General features: G+C 42.0%; 1 protein-coding gene across 1 annotated transcript; it reads left to right on the top strand.

Moving 5' to 3' along the window:
* Nucleotides 1-11,825: 11,825 nt before the first annotated feature.
* SCGB3A2 (secretoglobin family 3A member 2) lies at nucleotides 11,826-15,337 on the top strand. The gene is made up of 3 exons (XM_040239759.1): nucleotides 11,826-11,984; nucleotides 14,598-14,797; nucleotides 15,187-15,337. Exons 1-3 carry the CDS (start codon nucleotides 11,930-11,932, stop codon nucleotides 15,208-15,210), a joined length of 279 nt encoding a protein of 92 aa, XP_040095693.1. The 5' UTR covers nucleotides 11,826-11,929; the 3' UTR covers nucleotides 15,211-15,337.
* The last annotated feature ends 506 nt before the right edge of the window (nucleotides 15,338-15,843 follow it).

Genomic DNA, 15,843 nt, shown 5'->3' with positions numbered 1-15,843 from the left:
CATTATAGCCTTACTCATTTGATAGTCAAAACCTTAAAAATTTGAGACCTATAAGGAAAAATAATTTGTGCATCAGCATTTACTGAGTTGGAGACTTCTGCTTGTGACAGAGTCCTAGAAATGGTGGTGAGGGAGCTTCACCAACTTTAAAGTGGCTTATTGCAATCTTGAGTGCTTTCTTCTTAAATTAAGATTCAGGTTAAGGAAGATATTGGAATCTATGATAATAGAATTGGAAATGGTAATAAAGATGGTGTAATCTATCCTGTTATCTATTATAAGAATCTTTTATATAGTAAGTGTAACATTAGCTCACCTCTATTTTTTGGGTTTTAATACTGATTCGCTAAGCTGTACAATCTTGTCATTTCTAATCATATTTCAAAAGAACTCTTAAATTCTGTTTTACATCCTAGTCTATTCTTCCTTCATTGTGATAGGTCCCCAAGTATTAGAACAATATCTTAAGGTCCCCTTGATTTGTCTTATCTCCAGGCTGCTGCTGCTGCTGCTAAGTGGCTTCAGTCGTGTCCGACTCTGTGCGATCCCAGAGATGGCAGCCCACGAAGCTCCCCTGCCCCTGGGATTCTCCAGGCAAGAACACTGGAGTGGGTTGCCATTTCCTTCTCCAATGCATGAAAGTGAAAAGTGAAAGTGAAGTCGCTCAGTTGTATCTGACTCCTAGCTACCCCATGGGCTACAGCCCACCAGGCTCCTCCGTCCATGGGATTTTCCAGGCAAGAGTACTGGAGTAGGGTGCCATTGCCTTCTCCCTATCTCCAGGCTGGTGTTCCTATATTCATTAACTTTCTCTCCTATGATCTTTCAAAAACCTAGATACCCATCTTAAGATGGATTTGTTGTGAATTTAATATGGATACAGGTTCTTTGCAGTTCCTCCCACCAAGAATTAGAATGTTTTTCCTCTCTGCTCAGATCTGGACTGGTCCTATGGCTTGACTGGAATAGCAGAATGTAGTTTAAAACAGTGGTCCCCAGGAACAGGGACCAGGGACCAGTTGCAAATTGAATCCACCTGCAGTGTGGAAGACCAGGGACCAGTTTCATGGAACACAATTTTTCCATGGACCTTAGGGATGGGGATGGTTTGCAGATGATTCAAATGCATTGCATTTATTGTACATTTTATTATTATTACATCAGCTCCACCTCATATTATCAGGCATTAATCCAGGAGGTTGGAGACCCCTGTTGTAAAAGAAACTGTGTATATTTTGAGGCTAACCATTATGACATCTTTGATCACTCTGTGGTAAAGAACCCACCTGCCAGAGTAGGAGATGAGGGTTCAATCTCTGGGTTGGGAAGATCTCCTGGAGAAGGAAATGGCAATCCACTCTAGTATTCTTGCCTGGGAAATCCCATGGATAGAGGAGCCTGGTGGGCTGCAGTCCATGGGGCCACAAGAGAGTCAGACACAACTTAGCGACTAAACAACAACAAATCAGGACATCTACAATTGTTATCTTTTCCTGGAATACACTTTCTGGCACTCATGGACAACAAAGGCCTCTTGGAGACAGCCCACTGCTGAGCTGCTGGCCAAAGCCAACTACAAAGGCCAGTATTTTGTATATCCAGACATTCCAGTGCCTCATAAACAGACAGCAGAAGGATACAGTCACTTCAAAGAATTATGAGAATAGTAAACTGTGGTTGTTTCAAGCCACTAAGTTTTAGAGTAATTTATTACACAGCCTTAAATAACTAATAGGTGCAGGTTGCAAATTGCTTCCAAGTATTAGATTCAGATCGAAATAGCTTGACTATGACTAATAACCAGTAATGAAATAAATTTTTTTCTTCTTTGATTTTGATACCACATTTGTATAATTCTGGTAGATTTTTAAAGATTAAATTCATCTTTTTTCGACATGTACACACTGTTTCATTATATTCATTTGTTTTTGGTTGCACTAGGTCTTTGCTGCTGCATGCAGGCCTTCTCTGGTTATGGAGAGCGGGGTCTCGGCTTCTCACTGTGGTGGGTTCTCTTGTCGTGGAGCCCAGTCTCTAGGTGCATGGACTTCAGTCCATGCAGCATGCGGGCTTAGTACTTTGCTGGCTCTAGGGTGCAGAGACGTCAGTAGTGGCTCCACAGGGGCTACCGGTGGTTGTGGCTCCTGGGCTCCAGAGCACAGGCTCAGCAGTTGTGGTGAATGAGTTGCTCCATGGCATGTGGAATCTTCCCAGAGCAGGGAACGAACCTGTGTCCCCTGCGTTCTCAGGTGGATTCTCATCTACTGTGTCACCAAGGAAGTCCTCATTCTGGTATATTTTTATAGCTGTATTATCAGAGCCTGTGGAGTTTGAAATGATTTTTGAGATTAAAACACTTTTTGCTCGTACTGATAAAAAAAAAAAGGATCATTGAAATTAGTTTGGTCTTATTTTCAGTCCCTTCCTTTGTCAATAAAGTAATGAATCCTAAATTTTTTTCTAGATGTGATGGAATGATAGCCTTCATTTTCGTTATTGTGATACCTACCTGTAAACCAAGAGCCTGAACATACACCATTTCAATTAATCCATGTAACCATATATGCTTAATATTTGATTTTCCTTTACAGGTGAATGAGCTGATATTCAGAAAGGTGAAATAATTTCCTATGGGAATTAAATGAAAGAAATTGATTAAAGAGTCTCTGACCCCAGTCAACTGTTCTTTCTGTTTCACCATCAATGTAAGCTGTCAAAATTGGCAAACTGAGGCACAAACATAGGATAAGAACAGAACAACTTTTTTCCAATGAAGGACTGATTTAACTAAGAGAAGTGAGGGCATTGCTGGGGTTTGACCTGGCATGGAGAGTCACGGCCTGAGTAGAGTAAGAAGAGCACCCACTGAGGGGGTGCTGAATAGGAAGAGAGTCAAAGCCCTTGCAGAGAGAAGAGGTCATTTAAGTATAGCTACATGTGTTTACATATATTCTCTGGTTCTGTCCACTGGGAGGACCTTGATGCAGGATATCCTGATTGACATGAGTAACCTAGTACCAGGATGATTCCACAATATTTTAATACCTTTCTTCTAAAAAGAATTAAGTGTCACTTTTTGGAGAAAGGTTTGTTCCAGGGTTGGGAAAATTGAAGATGAGCCTGGATCATCTTGGGATTCCCTGGTAGTTCAGCTGGTAGAGTCTGCCTGCAATGCAGGTGGACCCAGGTTCAATTCCTGGGCCAGGAAAATCCGCTGGAGAAGGGATAGGCTACCCACTCCAGGATTCTTGGGGTTCTCTTTTGGCTCAGTTGGTAAGGAATCCACCTGCAGTGCGGGAGACCTGGGTTCTATCCCTGGGTTGGGAAGATCCCCTGTAGAAGGGAATGGCTACCCACTCCAGTATTCTGGCCTGGAGAATTCCGTGGACTCTACAGTCCATGATGTCGCAAAGAATTGGACACGACTGAGTGACTTTCACTGGATCATCCTGTAGTACCAAGGCAAGCAAAAGCAAGCAATGCATGAAGAAAGATAGGAACACACCAGAGGCAGAGACCAGCTTGCAAGGGCTTTCACTGGCAATATTTGAGACATTTTGGTTATCAAATATAACATTATAGTAATGGCTGATACTCCATTTGGTAAGGTAGGAAACCATGAGTTGCTTCTGATATTTAAGCAGTAAATTGAATGTTTGCTTGGAAATGGGATATTTACAGAGTTTCAATGTACATTTCCACAGAACATTTGTTATTTAAACAGGGAAATGAGCACAGTAGAGAAGTCTGGCAGACTTCACCTTAATCAAGGAATCACGATGAATAATACACACAGTAGAGGATAAACCCTGTGCCAAACTGATAGGATCCACTGACAATATAGCCTGACTTCTTACATAACTGGAACCTGGCAATGAGGAAACATTGGATGAAGCCAAATTGAGCAATAGTCTAGGAAAAAAAAAAAAAAGTGGGAGGAGGCGGCTGTGGTCTTTCAAAATGTTATGAAAGTCAAGGCAAGATGGAGCAACTCTTCCAGAGTGAATAAGACAAAAAAGACATAATGACTAAGTGTAATACACGATTCTGAACTGCATCTTTTGCTGCAAAAGGACAGGATTCAGATAGTTGTTGAAACTTGAATTAGGTCTAAGTCCCAATTGGTAGTAATGTATCAACATTAATTTCTAATTATATTCAAGTAGGAGGATGTCTATCCTCAGAGTATGCACCAGTATTTCTGAAGTGATGGAGGATCGAATTAACAATTCACTTTCAAATGGTTCCAGAAAGAATTCTTCGTACTCTACTCAGATCTTTTCTATAAGCATGAAGTTGTCTCAAATTAAAAAAACTTATACCAAAAAACCCTCAGTTCTTTGTTTCCTGGATACAGTGATTATTCATTCCCCTCCTTTTATTCTATATAGCAAGCCAAAAGAAATATGAAATTCTTTAAAGAGAAAATTTAAATAAAAATCTCCAAATATTCAAAATTTAAATAATTGAGACGTTGGTGGTCATGAACTTGTTGGTAATGGTAGCTGCTGTGTTTGAGGTTATGGTTAGGAAGTTGGAAAACAAAAAGTGGAGAGGGAGAGAGTGGTAATAATAATAACATCTGATGTATATTGAATGCTTATCCTGCATTAGTATTTCTTGTAAACATTTTGCATGTTCATTCCTTTCTGGTTCATAACAGTCCTATAAAGAAGTCAATTTTGTTAGCCTCATTTTATAAGTTGATAAAACTGAGGTGCAAAGAGATAAGGTCACTTCCCTAATAGAGGAACTAGGATGTGAATCCAGGCAAGCTGGCCCCAGGACCTGTGCTCTTAATTACTAAATGAGGAATAAGGGCATTCAAGGGACAAAAAAGCAGTCTCAGCCCTGGGAAGATTTGAAGAAGCCTGAGACATTGTTGAGCAAACATGATCAACTATGCACGTTTGTCTGAGGCTTGCCAGGAGCCCACTCATGTTAGTAAAAAGGCCTCTCTCTCCCTGTACTTCTGGTCAAGAGTCACAGTGTAAACATTGGGAAAGGGGGAAGTGATTTATAGCAGAGGCACTGGTTGAGGACCTGTAACTTGGCAAAGTGCACCATGAACTTTTCATCTTCTTCTGTGAGTCACACCCACATGGTGAACGTGCAGTCTGCCTGTTTCTTGGAGGGGTGTTAACTCATATATTCAAGAGAAGGCAAGGCTAAGGTCTTGACTGATTTAGTTGCTAAAGGTACAGTGAATCACTCTTAGATTTAGGCAGTTTATCACTTTATTGACAGAAGAGAGAAGAATAGACCAAAAGTGTCAGATCCCTATCATCTTTGTCCCATACATTAAAAAGGATAAAAGTGGGGGGCTTCCCCGGTTGTCCAGTGGTTAAGAATCTGCCTTGCAATACAGGAGACGTGGGTTCAGTCCTGGTTGGGGGAAGATTCCACCTGCCAAGGAGCAACTAAGCCCGTGTGCCACAGCTACTGAAGCCCAAGCACCTAGAGCCTGTGCCCTGCAACAAGAGAAGTCTGCTCACCACAGCGAAGAGTAGCCATTGCTCACTGCCGCTAGAGAAAGCCGTCGTGTAGCAATGAAGACTCACCACGGGCAAATAAAGAAGTCTTCTCTAAAAAAAACAATAAAGGATGAACATGAAACAGAAGGGACTGGATGACTCCAAGGCCAGTTGTGGAAGCTAATTCTAGACTGCAGCTGAGAGGTTTGGTTTGAATTATTCTGCAGCTCTTGTTCCAAGGCAGGTAGGGCAGAAAGTCCCACACCTCATAGAACCTGGGAGGCAATGTCTTAACGCCACCCAGGAGAGAGGTGAAGGTGTGTGGAGGATGGCTCCTGTAGCCCTCCATCCTCTTGGGTTCCAGGAGGACCACCAGGTGTTCCCCTAAGACTTAGATAAGCTATGGTTCAAACTTTCACCTGTGTGGATCACTGTAAGGTCACAGGTGATATGGTAAAGTCGTTCCCCTATAAAGAGCAGTTGAAAGGTAGGATTTAGAACATGATCTAGTCATGGAGAATGTCTGCTGGGCACTGGAGAGCTGTCTCCGGGAGTGTTGACATCTTTGCTGGAGGGAAGGTGTAGCAGATGCTATTCTGGTCCTCTAACAAGATGGTGACATTAGCTGTGAATGTGGGCATGGGCCATCGATTGGGAGTATGGGGTCATCAGAGCCCAGACGCTTCAATGAAAGACCTTTCTGCTTCCCTTACACCATAAACCCCTCTGATCAAGTTCAGCCCTGTTCAAGAACCCAAATATTTCACTACAGATCAAGTCTTGACAGATCAAGTCCCAGTCCCAGGCCACCATAAATTAGTTTTTTTATAGCCATACCTACTCATTAATTCATCTGACACAATCTATGGGCTGTTTGATCGTAAACTAAACATTTGTTTGAAATCTGCCACGGTCAGGGCCTGTGAACAAACAGTGCTGAGCAGAGAAAGATGGAAGAGACTTTTCCCATACATCTTTCTTTTTAATTTACTTACTTGTCTTAATTAGTTTCTTAAAGCATTACGAATTCTAGTTTTAGCTCTCATCTTCTCTGCTTATCCAAATCTTTGAATTTAAGAACCACTTGAATTCACGAAGTCATCTTTGAAAACTCCAGCCTGGACAAATTCACTTTTTTACATTTTTGAGGCTTCTTAGATTTTTACTTCAATTTGGTCTTGATTTATGGGTCATTTCCTGTGTTTCTCCCTCATGGGCTCATATTCTATTTGGATTTCCCTGCAGTGTCTATAAAGAGGATAAAAGTTAGCCTTAAACAATAATGGACTGATTTTCACTAGAAAGTGTGAAAGTGTTAGTCATTCAGTCCTGTCCGACTCTTCTTACAGGCTCCTCTGTCCATGGATTTCCCAGGCAAGAATGCTGGAGTGGATTGCTATTTCCTTCTCCAGGGGATCATCCCAACCCAGTGATTGAATCTGGGTCTCCTGCATTACAGACAGATTCTTTACTGTCTGAGACAATAGGGAAGACCTACTTTTCACTAAATAGGACTCAATCAATATGGTTGAATCAGGAATATTTTTTTTTTTTTGCTTTTCTCCAAACTTCACGCGGTTGGTATACAAAGCTGTGACATTTGACTGTTACATGCTTGTGGTTTTCAAGACGAATTTTGAGACTATTTCCCCTTATTTAAGCCTTCGCTTTAAGCCATTTTGACCATCCAGTTTACAGCAAGCAGAAGAGAAGATATTGAACTCTACTTCAATGTCTCCAGTGTGACTTCCCAGTTACGGTCTCTTTTCACCTAGAAGGAAGAGTGTGAGACAAAATCTCAGGCTGATTCTTTTATTTTTCTGATCTGTGTCTTGAATCTACATTCGGTTGGCTTGTTTAGAACTATCATTCTTCTCACGGAGACAAAAAAGACATGGTATATCGTTCCATCTGTTTGTGCCATCTTTAGTTTCTTTCATCAGCATCTTATTATTTTTGCCTCCTTAGGTATATTTATTCATAGGTATTTTATTCTTTTCTGTGAAATGGTAAGTGGGGATTGTTTCCTTAATTTCTCTTTCTGAGCTTTTGTTGTTAGTGTATAGAAATGCAACCTAATTTTATATCCTGCAGCTTGATCAAACTCACTGATGAGCTCTAGTAGTTTTTCTGGTGGTGTCTTTAGGATCTTCTATGTATAGTATTATGTCATCTGCAAGCAGTGATAATTTTATTTTTTCATTTTTAATTTGGATTCCTTTTGTTTTTTTCTCTGATTGCTATAGCTAGGACTTCCAAAACTAGGTTGAATAATATAGTCAGGAGTGGACATCCTAGATTCGTTCCTGATCTTAGAGGAAATGTTTTCAGCTTTTCACCACTGAGAATAATGTTAGCTGTGGGTTTGTCATATATGGCCTTTATTCTGTTGGACTTACTGAGTTGCTGCTAACAGTTTCCTTTAATATAATTAAGAAGAGGCAGGAGTCGTGCTATATTTCTAAATTCTACCACAGAAGCACATCAACCAAACATGCTCAGTCATGACTAACTGAAATTCCACTCCCAATTATGAGCTCAATCTCCATAAAAATTCATTCAAAAAACACACCCCAAATTAATTTAGAAACAGTGGCATTTGTTTCCTTTTCATTTCTTCTAATGAATTATTTAACAAGTGCTTTCTGGAAAAGCTTATTCAGTTCAGTTCAGTTTAGTTCAGTCACTCAGTCGTGTCCAACTCTCTGCGACCCCATAATTGCAGAACACCAGGCCTCCCTGTCCATAAGTTTTTCAAGGTGAAGAAATACAAATCAGAAGAAAAGGCTCAAATTCTGGCCACATTATGTATATTTAAGTGACTTCGGCAATTAATTCATTGCTTTCAGCTTCAGACTTTCTTATTTATAAAATGGGATTAAAGCTGTTTATCATCAGGGGTTTTGTGAGAATGAAGTGGATACTGTATGCAAAATGTAGGGCCTGGCACTGATTGGTTGTTCCTAATAATAGTATCAAGTGTGTAAGATTTTGTGTTAGGATCCAAATATGAACAAGAAAAGGTCCTTTGAGATGTTTACAAATTAGTCCTGGGAAAGAAGAATGTGTTTTATATTTACGCAGGTCATCAGATCAAGAGATGACTGCCATTTTAAAGATTGTTACAGTGATAGGGGCCTGCCCCTCCTCAGAAAGGGGCCTGCCACACCACAGGGCACTACGGTGCATGAGAAGCACTGGTTTGTCAGGAAGGTGTGGTAGGGGAGTGGGCAGGAGCCTTTACTCTGGTTTCTGTGGGAAGGGATGGGGAGACAGGGTAAGCAGGTATAGGATAGGCTAGTTTGAATAATTTCAATGGGCTCTGTCTGGGGTGTAGGCACTCTCCCTAGCTCTTTGGTACCTGCCTGGGCCTCAGGGGGTAATTGAGGCAGACAGACAGTGGCCCAGTGTTGGGGCTCCCCAAGGAGGTGGTTGGCAGTGTGGGCTGTAGATGGGCTGGTTTGCTTAGGAAAGTACATTCCCAGGTGAGTCATTTTCTATCTAAGAATTAGTTAGCCCTGGGAACGGTAGGCCCTCCAAGATCAGCAAGGCCCCAGAATGTCAAAGCATCAGAAATATGGACTAAAAAGACATGAATAATACATGGACTCAGGACACAGGAAGCATGGCGGTAGCCAAGCCTGAGTCTCTTTTCAGGTCTGACTGTACCCCTAACCCAGGTCTGACTGTACCCCTAACCCTCTTTTTCTCTACAATCAGTGCACCCTGTTAGCTTCATCACAGCACCTAGGACTAGTTCTTTATTTGTTTACATGTTTATTGTCTGTTTATCCAATTATGTTGTCAGTTCCACGAAAGCAGGAAATTAGCTTGCCTTGTTAACTGCTCCAGTCTCAGTTCCTGACAGTGCTGGGCACAGAGAAGATGCTTAGCAACTATTTGTTGAACAAAAACTGAGAACAGTTGTGTTTGATGGTTTTGTATGTGTGTCTGTTCACATGCACATGTTACTGTTCATGTAAGCATGAGAACGTTTGTGTTTGTGAGAGATTGTATGTGTGTGTGTTGCATGGAGGAGGTTCCAGTCTTTAGTCTAAGCAATCCATGTTTACAACTAGGTTTTGGTGAAGACAATGTCTGGTCTACTGCTAGATGGGCTCACCAGAAGTCTATTAGCACAGGGGTCTGAAGAGCTTCCCGGGAGAGAGCTCACCTCCAGGACCAACAGAGCAGCCGGAAACAGTGCCACACACTTCAGAGGTGGAAAGGGAGAAGCATCTGTGTGTGTATCACTCTGATTCTCCTGGATTGATCTAGCCTCTTGTGAACTTGTAACTTGGCACTTACGAGAGAGAGGCTGTTTCCAAACTGAAAGAGCTGTTTTGACCAAAAGCTCTATTATATTTTAGTATATGGTGTGTTAGGTAGAATCCAACCAAAAAATCAAAACCATATCTGGTGACCACACAGGAAAAATTTAACTTGAAAGATAATTTACAAGGTGCTAGAAAAGCAGTTGAAGCAACCAGGGGAAAGATGAGTCAACCCAGAGATTAGAAGGTGCAGGAAGCTTCTACTGCTTCTTGGCCAGGACGGGCAGGGAGAGCAAGTGGGGTCCAGGCTGGGGCTGTGCCATGGAAGCTGGAACAGTGGTGGGACTCCCTGGCTTGTGTTGGACCACAGGTGAAAGGGCATTTCTGGAAGGAGCCATAGAGAAGTGGAGTCACTGCCTGAGATGTCTCCTGAAGCAGAGAGAGGGAGAAGCATCCTGTTTTCTCCCTTTCTCTCCCCTCCAATCTTGTCCCAGGGCCTCCTGTTTGCCCTCCCTAACCAAAATGCTGTTGGCCAGGAAGTCCGGAAACCACAGTTTGGAAAACTGAGCTTCCCATAGAGCAGAGCAGAGGGGGTGGATGTGCACAGAGAGGATTTGAGAACAAAATGGAAACAACCAGCAGAGATAAGGGCAGTACTGGTTCCATATTCTGTCAAAATGTCATTAACATAAAAATAAAGGATGACGTTGACTCGATACCACTTCACCACATACAGCCTTGGCCATGTGAGAGTTCTGGCTTGGGATAATTCCCCAGGAATAGATGAAGCTTTCTCGGGCAGAGAAAGCAGTAGAAGAGGCAGAATTGAGTATGTGTGGCAGTAATACATGATCTCCACTGTGTAGTTTATAAAGTAGCAGAAAAATAAAGAAATGGCAGTTGTAACTTGGCAATGTATGGAAATGAACAACAGGTGACATTTATTAGGTGTTAATCTCGGGTTGGTACAGTTACATCCTAGGTCTACATAATTATATTAAATCCTCATAATAGTACCATACCCTCAAGTGGGGCCCCAATTCCTGGCCTTGCATCTAAAGTGGGCTATGCTTTGATATGTCTTCCTCAGAAGGTTCTGAGTACCCCCTCAGTGGAGGGGGTGGCTGAGGCCAGTAACATCATTTGGTTAGGTAGGCTTGAGCTGGGACTGGGACCCACCTGGACTCTGATTTCTATTTCTCCCTTTCACGGTTCATTCTTTCTCTTTTTCTTGCACTAGATACGCCAAGGAGCTCTAGGGCTTGGGCTTACAGATGGGATCCTCCCCTGGCCAACAAGTATTTCATTTGCATGATTGCAAGGGACTGGACTGCCAAAAGGCTTCTGACATGCATGTTTTGGTGACCCAAGTTATTTATATATATGAGATCTTGTAAAAAATTTTTTTTCCCTCAGGGTTACACCCCTTTGGGACTGTCTTGCTGTTAGCTGTTAAATGTCCTATTTTAGATGAGGAGAACAATACTATAGAATAACTACTGAATCCCAGGTCTTTAAAAAGGCATTTTTACTTTGGGTCCAGAATTAAATGAGAGCACAGAGAAGGCCTGACTCTAGGTGTTCCCCCCAGATAGGTGGGAGGCACCAGAAGTGGTAAAATATCTTGCCATGGTAAATATGTGACAGGGTTGGGGTCAATTCCAGAGAAACATGGTTACTAAATGCTATTAAGCTGAGTATGTATTATTTCAGGGCTGAGGGACCTCAGAATTGTCAACTGGGGCGTTCATCAGGTAATGTGTTTCTCTGAACTTTAAATGAATAGAACACTGGAGGAAAGCAACAGAGCCTTAATCTTTTTAATCCTGATACAAAAGCTTCTTTTCAGAGCACCGCCCCCTATCCTGCTCCGTGTCTCGTGTAAGAGTTTGTGGTGTGAGAGAGCCTTGAGGGTACTTTAAGTTAGGGCTTTGTTTCTCATGGGAACATGAGGGAAAGTGGAAAAAGCCTTCAATTTGTTTAGAGAGGAAACATGACCTCCACGCTGTTCTTCCCAGTCAAGTGGTCGTGACCGAAATCCAAGTCCTTGGCGTATAAATATGTGTGTGTGTAGAAGCCACTGCCACACTTGGTACAGCAAGAGGAACCACTGGCTCAGTGGACTCCTTAGGTTTTCCAGTTTGATTTTAAACTCCAGGTAAATATCACAGGTAACCCACCATGAAGCTGGTCACTGTGTTCCTGCTGGTGGCCATAGGCATTTGCAGTTACTCTGGTAAGTGGCCTGGAACACACGATCTCTCTCTACTTTCTTGATAACAGGAACACAACTAGTGAGCTGAGGCTCCTGGTGGCATATGGTGAAGGGAGTTTTAGAGCCACAGATACTGGTAAGGTCAGAAGGGACTTCAGATGCCTCCTGCTCCCAGCTCCAAGCTCTAATCCAACACAAGTTATCCCTGGTGTATCCTACAAAGAAATTAATCAGCTCCCACTGAGGGTCAACAAATGTTCTTCATTACTGAACTTTGGCCACCATTAGTGTTAGTCTCTCAGTCGTACCCGACTCTTTGCGACCCCAGGGACGGCAGCCCCCTGTCCATGAGATTTTTCCAGGCAAGGATACTGGAGTGGGTTGCCATTTCCTTCTCCAGGGGATCTTCCCAACCCAGGAATCGAACCCAGGTCTCCTGCACTGCAGGCAGATTCTTTACCAACTGAGCTACAAGGGGCCACCATTGATTTTCCTTAATTTTGAATTAAGATTTGATTCTTTCATGTTTCTGAAACCTATGGAGTCAGTCATCTTTGCTCTCATCTCTAATCAGATTGCCATGCTGGTTCTCTTGAGACATAGCTTTGCCATGCTGGTTCTCTTGAGACATAGCTACTTTTATATGTTCATACAATCAGCAGGTATTTGTTAAATTGCTATAATCTGTTGGGCACTGGGCTTTGGGAGATTCAGAACTGAATCAGACATGCATATTTCTGTCAAGGTTCTTATAGTCTGGCAGAGGAGTGAAGACTTCTACAGAAGTCACTATTGTACTGGTCCACTGTGATACACAATGAAAGTACAGATAGAGCTCTGAGGCAGGGGTGAGTGGTGGAACAGTTCCATTGCTAGGTAGGGTATAGAAGCTGGCTTCTTGGAGGAGACTGGCAACCAATCCTTTCTTTTTGGAGGGAGTCATTTTAGCTACAGGAAGATACATTTGGGTGTATCTGCAGAATACATCATAATGGCTGCTGCTCATTTGGAGAACAGAAAGCTTTGAGGATCTCCCCTCTGAAATATATAGGTAAATACAGAGAAGACACTCACCAAAGTGCTGAAAGTAAGAAGTAGGGAGATTAATCATGAGAAACTGTGTGATACCCACGCTACAATGGTGACTTTGACTTGTGAATTTTTGAACTAATTTGTAACTTCACCTGTCATTCTTCAATGTCTAGGGGTACCTGAGGAGAGGTGGCAGCAGAGAGATGGGTGGGAAGGATATAAATATCTCCTTTCTGGAGGAGAACTTTGGGTGGGAAAATAGGCAATAGAAAGTGAAGGAAAAATAGGTGTACAAGCTCCATTTTTTTTTATTTAAATAAGAAAACAGAAAAGATTTCAAAGGAGGATGAAGTGTTGGCCAGCAGTATGGGGGGTGGGAGCGCCAGCAGGAAGATGTGTGTCTCATGTATGTGCTTCTACATCTGTGTATTTACATATATGCACATGTATTTTGTAAAAATATGTATAATATGTGCTTCCCCCATTCTCTAACATCTATGTGAAAGTTATCTTGCTGAAGATATAAAATGCAGTTGTCCCATAGAAGAGCCATGATAGCTCCCCATTCCACTTGGGGGAAAAAAAATTTCAGACTCATTCATATGCCATTCAAATCTTAAAATCTGATCTCACCCAGGTTGCAGCCTCACCTGCTTAGCACATCCAAGTGGAATTAAGAAGACTCACCATCCTGTGTATGGTCTTTAATCTTATTATCTTGGTGTCTTGGTCAATTATTTTCCTCTTTCAAATGCTGCTCCCCTTCTTTCCCTGTCCTCCTGATATTTGACTCAAGACTCAACTATGGCAACATCTATTCTGGTAAAATCCCTGTAACACTCTTCTATATTAGAATTAATCATCACTTCTTCTGCATTTCTGTAGAGCTTTGTCCATAATGTTAGCATAGCACATGCTGCACTGGCACACACAGATCTTAACTGTCCATCAGATTGCACGGGTTCTCTGATCAAATACCTTATTCTATTCATCTGTGTCTCTGCGCCAACTGACTTAGAGTCCCTACTCAGTTATGTTGGTAGCACTGAGTTGAGTTGGTTGGGAGCAGTTTCCTGGGCTCTGGTTGGGTCCATTCATGTGTCCAAGTGGAAAGTCATTATAGCATCTTTCCGTTGGTTTCAAACTCATGGGCTGTGGAGACAGCCACATGCAAAGTATACCCCTGTCCAGTCAATCACTGGTATCTACTGAGTTCATACTGTATACCAGGGTCTGTTCTAGGCCTGGGATACAGCAGTGAATAAAATTCAATCCTGTATGAAGGATGAAGGTTAAATAAATAAATAAATAAATAAAAATTTAATATTTTAGGTAGTGGTAAGAAAAATAAAGAAGGAGGGTGACTGGTGATGCCATTTTAGATACATCTCTGAGAATGTAACATTGGAGGAGAGACCAAATAAGTGAAGAAGAGAGACACGTAGCTATCTGGTGAAGGAAAGTTCTAGAGAGATAGAACAGGAGGTGCAGAGGTCCCGAAGCAGAAGTTTGTTGGGAAATCAAGATGCGTAGGGCTGGAATGGAGTCACGGATAGAGTGGAGGGTGGTGAGGTCTCACTTGGGATCTCTTCTGCTCTGCAGCTACCGCCTTCCTCATCCACAGTTTGCCGCTTCACGTGAACAAGGTCTTGCCTTTGCCTGTGGATGCTCTCCCATTCCTGGACCCACTTAAACTTCTTCTGAATACTTTGGGCATTTCCGTTGAGCACCTCATGGAAGGGCTGAGGATGTGTGTCAATGACTTGACACCAGAGGCTTCCGAGGCTGTGAAGAAACTACTGGTAACTACAGCTTGTGGGGCTAACTTGGTCAAAGGGCAGGGTTTACCCACCCTGAGTGCCCTTCCTCTCCAGCCCACTCCCACCTGACCTGTTCTCATTTGTGAACCTGTATTTCCCCATCGTGGACTGTACCCACACACATTCAGCATGTCCTGGAATCTCAGGGCAAGTGCAGTATCTACAATTCTAGAAGGCATTTTTGAATGAGAAAGACTTGTGTTCTGGTTGTAAAATGTGTGCTACTTCTCAGCTCTGTGATTCTGGGTGGGACTCATCACTCTTGAGCTTTTGTTTCCTTGTCAGGATAATGGTGGTGAAATAGGATATTGACTACTTGCTAATGACATGTAAACTGCTCTTATTTTTAATATTGTCCTTTTGACTTTCAGGAGGCGCTCTCATATTTGGTGTGATGGCAGAAAAAGCAAGAGTCAGGGAGGGAGGGAGGGAGATGATGCTCCCCCTTCTTCCCCCGTAGAAACTCTTTCCATCCTAAAATGTAGCAGCCCAAAAAAAGAATGAATAAAGCATTGAAAAGACTCCAGTTTGTCCTGTTTTTTGAGGGGGGAACTCTATTCAGGAGGGCCTAGCTAGATAGTTTTGTCCGTGCGTTATAAACTCTAGACAGTCTGTTGTTATAAAGACAACTCACATTTCCTTTTTTCTCTTTTTAAGATGGCACTTTATTTATTTTTGCACATTCATTTCAATGTTCTTCACCTTTATTTTTATTTATTAAAATTAATTTTATTGGAGTATAGTTGCTTTACAATGTTGTGTTAGTTGTTGTACAGTAGAAACTAACTTAACATTGTAAAGACAACTCAAATTTTCAGTAAGGTGTAATCATTGTTTCCCTTTCCTTTTTCTTATTATCTGATGATTTTTCAGACTCCTCACGTTCTTATTCCCTTACTTCTAAAGATATTTTGAAAGATTTTTGTTGAAGTATAGCTGATGCACAATATTATAGATTACAAGTATACGATACAGTGATCACCGGTTTTAAAGGTTGTACTCCACTTGTAGTTGTTCGTAAGGGTGTT

This window comes from Oryx dammah, unplaced genomic scaffold (assembly GCF_014754425.2).
Source record: "Oryx dammah isolate SB20612 unplaced genomic scaffold, SCBI_Odam_1.1 HiC_scaffold_5, whole genome shotgun sequence".
In the NCBI taxonomy this organism is placed as follows: Eukaryota; Metazoa; Chordata; class Mammalia; order Artiodactyla; family Bovidae; genus Oryx; species Oryx dammah.
This window is presented reverse-complemented; position numbering and strand designations above follow the sequence as displayed.